The sequence below is a fragment of the Sinocyclocheilus anshuiensis genome, unplaced genomic scaffold (assembly GCF_001515605.1).
Source record: "Sinocyclocheilus anshuiensis isolate Anshui unplaced genomic scaffold, SAMN03320099.WGS_v1.1 scaffold502, whole genome shotgun sequence".
NCBI lineage: Eukaryota > Metazoa > Chordata > Actinopteri > Cypriniformes > Cyprinidae > Sinocyclocheilus > Sinocyclocheilus anshuiensis.
In genome coordinates, this window is record NW_015544194.1 from 2,280,977 (window position 1) to 2,291,201 (window position 10,225).

Sequence of the window (10,225 nt, forward strand, 5' to 3'; positions counted from 1 at the left end):
TTATTAGACTGTACTGTATAAAGAGACCCACTTAATCATGTTTTTCCTTTTATTATAAAAATATTGTATTAAAAGAAAACACAATCACTCCTTCCCCATTAGTTGAACTGTTCTCAGTGAAAATGAGACAATGAAGATTGAATTTTCTCATTTGAACTGAAGAAAAGTTGTGTGAATATAGCTTTTTAGCCCCCAGCTACCTCTATGAACCGTAGGGGGCTTTTGATGAAGATGGCTCGCTAACAACCCGAGAAAAGCACGTTTATTTTGCCTAATACTGAGTCATCTAAATGAATTATCTAAAACAATTTACTCCCCACCCCGTGTCGTACAGGAGACAGAACAACACAACACAAACTCATTAATGCATGTAGGCTGATTATACATTTCAACCCTGGCAGCACCTGAACTACTCAATTAACAATTACAAACAAGCAATTCACTCAAGGACTGGAAAGCTGACCCTATTGTTGGTCTGAAAAGAAACTCGTTCTTGTGTCTTCTCCACTACTGAGTGGAGTGACTTTCACACAGTATAGACATTTTAAACGAACTAAGAGTTACCTACCAACCAAAGATGTAACTAACATAATTTTACCTCATTCAAAAATATGATCTATTATATACTTGATGTGCAATACTCCAATATCGGAGACAATAAAATATATATCTTTTATTTTGTAATCTATTTTTAAAAGGCATGACTGGCAACTGGGACTACAAAGCTCACTGAATGCTCTATGTATTTATTTATTTATTTTAGTATTTCAGTTTATTTGTGATATGAATGGCTGTAAATATTGTCTATTGTCTTTGTGGTAACATAAGGTTCAAATTTCCATATAGTGACAATAAATATAATTTGTATTCTGTGAATTATATTTTAAAAACCAACTGGGACTACAAAAGACAGATTTCAACAAATGAAACACACACCAGCTTCTTCTTGAGGACCAAATTGCTTCGAAACATTCTTCATCCTAAACAAATAAAAACGTAAAGCAATACAATCAGCATTGAAACCAGTTCTTATTATTTTAACCAGAACTTCGAGAACTCTTTATTGGATCGTGTCGCAGTAGTTCATGGCATTATGAATATTAGTGGCAGACAGGGGACACAGAGCTCCGACTAGGTGTGACTTTTGGCGGTGGTGGCTGGGAGATCATCCAATGGGCACCTGCTGCTGCTGCCACCAGCGTCTGTGCGGAGAGAACAAAAGGGGCCATTGAGCACATAACAGCTGTTGCGCTGTTGCCTGCCTGAGGGCCCCCCGGCCCCCAGGGTCTGTCTGCTGGGGGAAGACCCCTCCTCCTCTTCAACATTGACCTCCATACAGCTCTTTTAAGAGACTGCATGGTAGCCATCCTGCTGCCACATTGTTAAATACAGACCAGTGACGTGGGACTCCATTCACTGTCAACCGCAGTAAGGTTAAGAGCTTAGCATGAGGGACACAAAGCTTGGAGTCAATCGTTCAGGTTGAGAAGCTTTCATGTACCTCTTCTCCAAACCCCTTTTAATAATAATAATAATAATAATTCCTTACATTTATATAGCGCGTTTCTGGGCACTCAAAAGCGCTTTACATAGAAGGGGGAATCTCCTCAACCACCACCAGTGTGCAGCATCCACCTGGATGATGCTTTTGTTATCAACTGCTTAATCTGCCATTAAAAATGAGGTTTTCGTCATTGCCTCGGTCTACATTGTACGATCCACAATGGTCATTGTTTGAGAATCGTATGTATTGAAACAATGTACGCATGTAATGCTTCATTGAAATAATGCAAAGCATGTTCAGCAGTTTGCCATTTTCAATAACTGAAATAAATCCAAAACCAAAATCGCCTTAAGCAGATTCCAGTCACCAGCACAGCACCCAAACACTGCCAGACCAAGGCAGCAGAGCGATTGTCAGTGTGCTATGTAATGAATTACCCTTGTCTCAGCAGCAGCTGTTGAGGAGCTCACAGACCTCAAGTCCAGCCTTCTGATCGTGACAGACAAAGCATCACACTGACATCTAGTGGATCATGTCCTAGGTCTCTCTGTAACACTCGTTCTCAGACTGCAAGCAGAGGGCACTGTGTATGTAGATGCACGAGCGAGACAGCCATTACAGGCCCTGTTCACCATTTTGTGACGTTTGATAGATCTCATACGTGATGCAGCACTTCGGTGCATCTGCTATTTTTGACTCATGCTGTAAAACGTCCTGCAAGTGCACATGTTTTTTGTTTCCAATCTGCATGGATTGCGCTTTAATAATCAGATCAACTTAGATATAAGGCTGTTCATAATTCAATTATTCCAGTTCCATTAACAACCAAATTAGGCTGCTTCTTTACATGTACGTCAAATTACACATGCTTGAGTTTTTCGCATTAAGTTTAATGCAGCGCACTACAGGGTTTAGCCTTGTTGGGAAATTAAAAATAGTTGCCAACTAAATGATTTTTTTTGGGGCAATGCCTTAATTTCGACAGTTGCTCATCTGTCTTGTTTCACTGACAAATTTAGAATTGTTAAACAAAAACATTGTTTTTTTTGTTTGTTTTTTTTTTGTTTTGTTTTTTTTAAGTAAAATGTTATTGTAAATATACCAAAAACTTAATGAAATTAAATATATAGTGCACAAGATATTTTATGTTAAAAAAATTTAAAATAGTCACAATTAGTAGTAATTTATACAAATTAAGAAACAAATCAGCATGGTTTACGTAAAAACTGTGAGACAGTGGCTTTATTTAGACATATGATATAGAGAAATGTAGCAGCATCTTGTTTAAAAACAAACCTATAAAAAGTGAATGGTCAAATTTGGTTACAAACACTTGGGAAGCGACCAGAGGAAAATCTTAAATATAAAATCCGAGTCCTAGCTTCTGAAGCTGGTGATTTCTCTGGTCCTTTCTGGCACTGGAGACTCGAGTCCCCATGACAACCTGTCAGGATTTTGCTGGTCCAAATGGCAACCTGAGCCACAGAGACCCATGCCCATATTTGTGTGGGGATCTCTGTGGTCATCTTTCCATCTGCTCCAGTCCCACCCTCTTTTAGCAGCAATCAGAGCCAGTAGCAGCTCTGAGATTTTGGCAGGTAGTCTACATTTGTAAACTAACAAAAGTAAAATAAAAATAAAAACACCAAACCTTTGGACCATTAAAACAAAAAAGTTAAGTATTTCATGTCTTTCAAGTCTCCCATTAAGACCAAAAAAAAAGAGGTATAGGACTTTTTGGTCTTTAGTCTTATGCAGACGCATGTGAATTGATGCTTGGGTTCAAGCTGTAATGCCATTGATTTGTTGATTTTCATTTAAATTCATCAGTCAGGGTCGTGTCCTATTCCATACATTAACGAAGTCAGGAGACCGTGCTCTCGGGCTTCTCACTGCTGGGTGGTGGTGTGAGCACTCCAGAGGGAACTGGAGACCTCTGACTGCTCTCAATGTCCACTAGCTGATACGAGTGCACCCTTCCCTGAAAATAAGACAAGAAACAAGAAAACTTTAGGCCAGAGGAAGTGAAAGAAACAAATGTTGCAGCTGGGGGAAATGTATGCAAAATTCTGTAGTGAGAACAAGATAGATGCTACTGTTTAAGCCCAATTTTTGTTTGTACATGAATACACGCACAAAAATTATATACACTAATAAACTGGGACTAAAATTCAATTTAAGACAAACTAAACAAAAAGAAGAAGTTTAGAACAAAGTAAACTTACCAGCCATTCCAAGTAAGGCACATGGGTCTGGATATTGTGCATATCATCTGCTGCGACTCCTTTGAATGTCTTGAGGGATGAGCTGCCTGCTTCACGGATTGACATGGCGAAAGGGACCATCCATCTCACACACTCCTCCAAGTCACACCACTTCAGCCCTGAAACCAAATAAATCAAAGGTCACTTCCAATTCCTCAAGTCAATTGTGACGTAAATGCTCAGATAAATAGAGCCGTTGAGAAGAAATGCACACAAAAATCATACCTGAAACTTTCATCACTAGCTCTAGAGAAGAGAAGTGGAAGAGTGCAGAAGCTGCGAGAAGACCATAAGAGAACTCCAGACTTCTTACAGCCAGTATACACAGATCCAAAAGCTAATAAATAAAGACAAAGCTACAATAAGTAAATCATAAAAGAAAGAGACATCCACAACACAAGGTTATAAACACAAGTCTGTGATTTTTTTTTACTGGATAGTTAAACAGGTTTACATAAAATAAGTCAATTTTTTATTTTTTTTTGCAAACATGGTAACATTTCTGCTGTAGGTTCACAACTTTCAAGTTTCAACCTACAAGCCCTTTAAAGAAAAACTAACAAAATACCTTGGAATTTCAGTGTGTAGTTCACAATAGAGGTCTGCATTCCCACGGCTCTCCCGCGGGAACGACCAGATTTTTTGCACCGTGGGATTAAATTCCCAAACAAAACGCAGTAGCGGTCGGTAACTGTGGTGTAATTTGAACGGGAGCAGGTGGTCTAACAATATCCCGTTCCCGACATCCATTCAGAACAGCATATCTGCGCTTTATTCTTATTGACCACCGTATGGAGCAGATCACCTCTAGAGAAGAGAAGTGGAAGAGTGCAGAAGCTGCGAGAAGACCATAAGAGAACTCCAGACTTCTTACAGCCAGTATACACAGATCCAAAAGCTAATAAATAAAGACAAAGCTACAATAAGTAAATCATAAAAGAAAGAGACATCCACAACACAAGGTTATAAACACAAGTCTGTGATTTTTTTTTACTGGATAGTTAAACAGGTTTACATAAAATAAGTCAATTTTTTATTTTTTTTTGCAAACATGGTAACATTTCTGCTGTAGGTTCACAACTTTCAAGTTTCAACCTACAAGCCCTTTAAAGAAAAACTAACAAAATACCTTGGAATTTCAGTGTGTAGTTCACAATAGAGGTCTGCATTCCCACGGCTCTCCCGCGGGAACGACCAGATTTTTTGCACCGTGGGATTAAATTCCCAAACAAAACGCAGTAGCGGTCGGTAACTGTGGTGTAATTTGAACGGGAGCAGGTGGTCTAACAATATCCCGTTCCCGACATCCATTCAGAACAGCATATGTGTGCTTTATTCTTGACCACCGGTATGCACTCGGACTGTTATGCACGCGCTGCACGCATGCTTTCAGCGTCGCGTGTTTTATTTGCGGGGTCTGTGCGCAGCATGTGCATAATGCTCAGAGCAGGCTGTACCTGTGGTAAATATACGGCCCTCAGACAGAACAGGCAGGTTGTCGATGAGTGAGAGCAGAAAAAGGATGGAGCAAAGTGTGGATGCGTTGTCCTTGAAGGACGTTCAACTTGGGTTTTGTTTATATTTTGCTTAGCCTACAATTATAAATGACAGATGTCGTATTTTTTTATTTTTCTCTGCGACACTTTTCCTGCTGTGTTAACAGAAAAATGTCAAACAAATTTAGTATTTTGACAAGAAAATAAAAATAAGAAATACAATGTTTGTGCAACATTTTTATTTTCTCTGACACTTTTCTGTGTTGCATAAAATATTAAACGAATTGTGTGTCTTAAGATAATTCATATAAATTCAAGTCAAAGACAATAAATTCAAGACTCTTGACAAGACGAATAAAATAACATACAATTTTGCGCAGACTACACTTTTATTTGTCAGCCTATCTCTCCTTTCAGTAGCGGAAATTTAAATGTGAGATTCTGGAAACGAGATCTAAATTTAGCGTGAACTGTCTGGTCTGGAAGAAAATTATTCTAAGCGGACAGCGGGTGAACAAAGAGTGAATATATAGTGGGAGCAGGTGGGTGCGGAATAGAACCTTGCAGGAGCGGGACTAAAAAAACAGTCCCACGTTTTGCACAGACTACACTTTTATTTGTTAGCCTATCTCTCTTGCTTTCAGTAGCGGAAATTTAAATGAGATTCTGGAAACGAGATCTAAATTTAGCGGGAACGGTCGGGTAGGGAAGAAAATTATTATAAGCGATTCTCACTATTATAAGTGATCAAAGAGTGAATATATAGCGGGAGCGGGACTAAAAAAAAAAAAAAAAAATAGTCCCGCATAGACCTTGCACAATTTTTAAATAAGTTCTGGTAAAGTAACAGTAACTTGTACTGAATAATGTCTGGAGTTACATTCTTTTAAAAGGCAATTTGGAAGAGTTCTGTTGTCAAAAGGGACACCCAAAAATAAAAATCACATCATTATTTCCTCACCTTCACGCCATTCCAAACCTGTATGACTTTTTTCAAAATATCATCTTCCACAGAAGTTTGTGACATCCATTGTATGGACACACAAAGTCATTTCTCAAAGCAGCTTTCACGTTCCACAGAAGTCAGTCATACATACAGGTTTTGAATTACATGAGGGTGAGTAAATTACATAATTTGTTTGGGTGGATTAGGCCTTTAAAGCACATTTTTAAGTGCAGCTCCACAGATGGACTTTGTAGGGTGCATTCATATACTGGGAGCAGCTTTAAGAAAGTTAAAATCGGTAGCCTATGTAACTGTTTCAAGCCTTCACACAGCAGACACAACACGTGCAGAATATAAATTTAATTGAACCAGAGCTTTTTGCGGTAAATATAGTCACACACCATATTGTGATTTTAATGGGATTAATTGTGCCGTCTTACTTCTGCAATCTGCACAAATGTAGCCTGTGGGTACTGGGCAATGAGAACTTCAGCAGTCTCCTTCAGATAGGCCATCTGCATGTAGATGTTGAGCCAAGCCACTGGGGTTAAAGGACTCAAACTCCAATTCAACTCCTGAAGAACAACAAATGGTGTAAAGAGTAGTCCAATACATCATACAAGCAGCAGGGATGCAGGTTTAGGCACAGTACTGAGATTAAATGATGATATGAAGATAATACACCTTCATGATGATAATCTCCATGCTAAGAATGTCATCCTCTGTGCAGGCCCCATCAGTAACGTAAGCAAACTGATGCACCTTAGGAGGGTAAATTTCCTTTGGAAAAAAACGTAAGTCTAATTACATTTCAAGCTTACAACATTCAGACAAATGCAGCACTTCCACTTTGAAACAAGTTCTTAAAATGCAAATTTACACTGCAAGGATAATACAATTCTTCTCAAAAGTTCAGGCTGAAATATAAGGGCATCTACAAGTAAAACACACCTCCATTTTGGAAGCGATGAAGAGACAGGAGATGCCTATAAGCTGTAGTGTTGTTTTGAGAACATTGTCTTGTGTGGCCATGAAGCGATCAAAGTAATCCTGACCCAAGTAAAACGTCTCTCGGTGTAACTTGTACACATCACAAACCTGAAAAAAAACAGCAGATGTCAATTAGTGTCAGGAGTCACCATACAACATTTCTCTATTCTTGAGAAAAGAAACAAAACCATTCATTTCCAGAAAATTTGAACCTTTATGCATTAGGTTAGCATATGTGTTCAGTGCATGTGATTTAGGGCTGTAACAGTACAAAAAAAAAATGCAGCATATTCTTTGTACTGCAGTTCATGTTGTAAAAGAGAATAGATTTTAAGTGCTTTCACTTTTGAATGCAAAATGCATTTTAGTCAGAACTATTGTGCTGTTTGTCACTTTTATTCAATGAAGTTTGTGAAATTTAACAGAACCTTGCATGTTGTTACGACAGGCCTTTATGCACAAAGGAAACACATGTGAATTTCTATTTTCGAATTTTCGTTATGAATACATGTACCATTAAACCCCTATTACGAAGTAAATTTCATCATCAGCATAGTACACATGTACTTGTTTTTCTCTCATCAATTTATATTCAAGAAGTACAACAAACTACTAGACAGGGCACATGCTATCGGAAACTTCCTACTTCCCACTTCTGAAGTTGTATTTATGAGTCGGTCGTGTTCAAGTGCTTTTTTGTTGGAAAGAACAGAAATCATGGTGGACATCTTATTCATTCTCGCCTGTTTCTTGAGGAAATGTTATTAAAGCCAAAAGGTATACATTAGAAGATATTTAGTCAACATCCAACAGATTTTGAAAAAAAATGTAGCATCCCATGGTAGCCATATAAACATTCACAGCACTATCTAGATCAGAGGTCCCCAACCACCGGGTCGCGACCCACTACCGGGCCGTGGAAGAATTGCTAGGGTCACAAGAACGTTCTAGGAAAAATGTGTATAGATGACACTGTTATTTATTTATGTTAACGATTGTTCTACTTATTCTGTATTTTCTTTGTATGCGATTGATATGGAGTAGCAATTAGACAATTTCATGTTAAATAAGTAAATGAAAGATTGCTCTGATCTGTCACATATCACGCACGTGATTCGCAGATTAATTTGCCAATTTACACGTACAAGCAATTTTAAACCACAAGAAGAAACGAAAGAGAGCTCAATTCGTTACTCACGCGCTGTTCTCGCACACAATCGAAGCGCGCACAAGCATAGAGACATGTTTCAGAAAGCGCGGAAATACCGAGCTGCGTACACATACACATAAAATCTGCCTGTCAAAAACCCATCACGGCATTGTCATTCTCTGTGCTTGAAATATTTTTTTTCTTGCTTATTTGAAAAAAATTGTCCGATCTGTGACCCCCCCCCCAAAAAAAAACAATATAATGCGTTGAACCACTATATAATGCTACTATAATACCTTAATATATATATCAACTATATTCCAACTAGGAAACTCGTATTTACGATAACTCCGATAGCACGTGAAGGCAGCATAAGATACACACACAACTGCAGTTTAAACATACAAATATATATTTTAATCAGTTCCTGGACAGAACAAACACTGCACAAGGATGAAATGTTCTTTTCTGCATGTGTTGATCAGGCATGTCATCAAATGGATGGAGTGTTTGCATCAAAAGTGAAGTGTACTTTGGGCTGTACTTGTAGTTAGCTTTTAAATTTGAGAAAAGGCTGTTCCCCAAGTTCTCAGGTTTTGCAAACAACTTGAGGTTTAGACTAGAATGAAGGAACTTTTGGTGTCCCCACCCCTCTTAGCGAGATTAGATTAAGACGTGTGAATGGTTAAACAACGATTACAAACCTCCATTAGCCAATCCAGCAGAATCGCTCTCATTTTGGGTTGGAGATTTGGATGTCTCTCCAGAACATGTGTATCTCGCAGGTAGAGTTTGTCTTTTCTGAGCAGGTTGTTCCACACGTCATCTTTGCTTGCCCAGCTATGTGAAATTACAATATTGAAAGTTAATGCATGTAATGTTCCAAAACACAACTGATTCACCTATTGTTATGATAGACCAAAAGCAACATATTGTCTGAATGAATAAAACTAAGTGGCTTGGGCTGAAGATCAATGCTGATGTTGACAAATCGCTAGAATGTTAACTTCTGCATGTAACACCATGCATATCACAGGACTGTCATTAAGGCTGTATTAAAGACTCTCGTCAGACAAGATATTCTACAGGCAAATATTTAGACATGTCAATCTAACATAGCTAAAAGTTCAAAAAGTCATAAATAACTCACCAGAGGGCCGGCAGAGGGGTAGAGCGTGTAGGGGTGATGAAAATGTTTTCTGAGGCGTACTGTGTGAATCCCACGCTGCCAACAGCAACCAGTTCCTCGACTTCATCAGGTGTGGGGATCCGCCTGCATGGGCTTGTGTAACCGGTGTCGGGATTCCAGCAGGCCTGTGCAGGAGGACAAGAGGAGAGAAGGGAAAAAAAAAAAGGGAAAAAGGGTAAGCGCTCTAACGGATATAAACAAATACACCAGCCCGCCCTCTGCAACTAGGACAGGCTTCAAAGGCATTTTGAAAAGGACCTTCCATGACACAAAAACAGCTTGCTATGTAAATTCAAGCCGTGATATTAACCCTAACCACTCACGATAAAAAGGTGGTTGATGATAACTTTGTTATGCAGGACTGTGACCAGCATAGACATTTAATAAACTTGACGCTGCTCTGTTTGTTGACAAAATGTTTTCAAATTAAAAATTTTCGACTGGTCTGACTCAGCAGTCTGTCAAAAATATATCAAAACAGGCAGATATTGTTTACAGGTACCAAACATGAATTCTAGTGTGACACTTCAGTTTTTAACAGTGAAAGATTGTAAGGTAAGATGCAAGTAGCTAAACATGTATTACTTGACAAGAGTTTTGTTCTTTTCTTCCTTATTCCCTTAAAGGGGTCATATGATGTGATTTCAAGTTTTCCTTTCTCTTTGGAGTGTTACAAGCTGATTGTG

General features: G+C 38.6%; 1 protein-coding gene across 2 annotated transcripts in view; it reads right to left on the reverse strand.

Moving 5' to 3' along the window:
* Positions 1-2,729: 2,729 nt before the first annotated feature.
* The window catches only part of ccne1 (cyclin E1), a 9,426-nt gene continuing 1,930 nt past the window's right edge, over positions 2,730-10,225 (reverse strand). Inside the window, exons 5-13 of one of the 2 annotated variants that reach the window (XM_016497123.1) lie at positions 9,501-9,664; positions 9,055-9,190; positions 7,162-7,308; positions 6,895-6,990; positions 6,651-6,785; positions 4,574-4,666; positions 3,994-4,012; positions 3,730-3,887; positions 2,730-3,485 (exon numbers count right to left, since the gene is read on the reverse strand). In XM_016497123.1, coding sequence (XP_016352609.1) covers positions 3,369-3,485; positions 3,730-3,887; positions 3,994-4,012; positions 4,574-4,666; positions 6,651-6,785; positions 6,895-6,990; positions 7,162-7,308; positions 9,055-9,190; positions 9,501-9,664 — 1,065 coding nt within the window. In that variant the 3' untranslated portion in view covers positions 2,730-3,368. Of the gene's footprint in view, positions 3,486-3,729; positions 3,888-3,993; positions 4,106-4,573; positions 4,667-6,650; positions 6,786-6,894; positions 6,991-7,161; positions 7,309-9,054; positions 9,191-9,500; positions 9,665-10,225 lie in introns of both variants that reach the window. The other variant, XM_016497124.1, reaches the window with a different exon arrangement.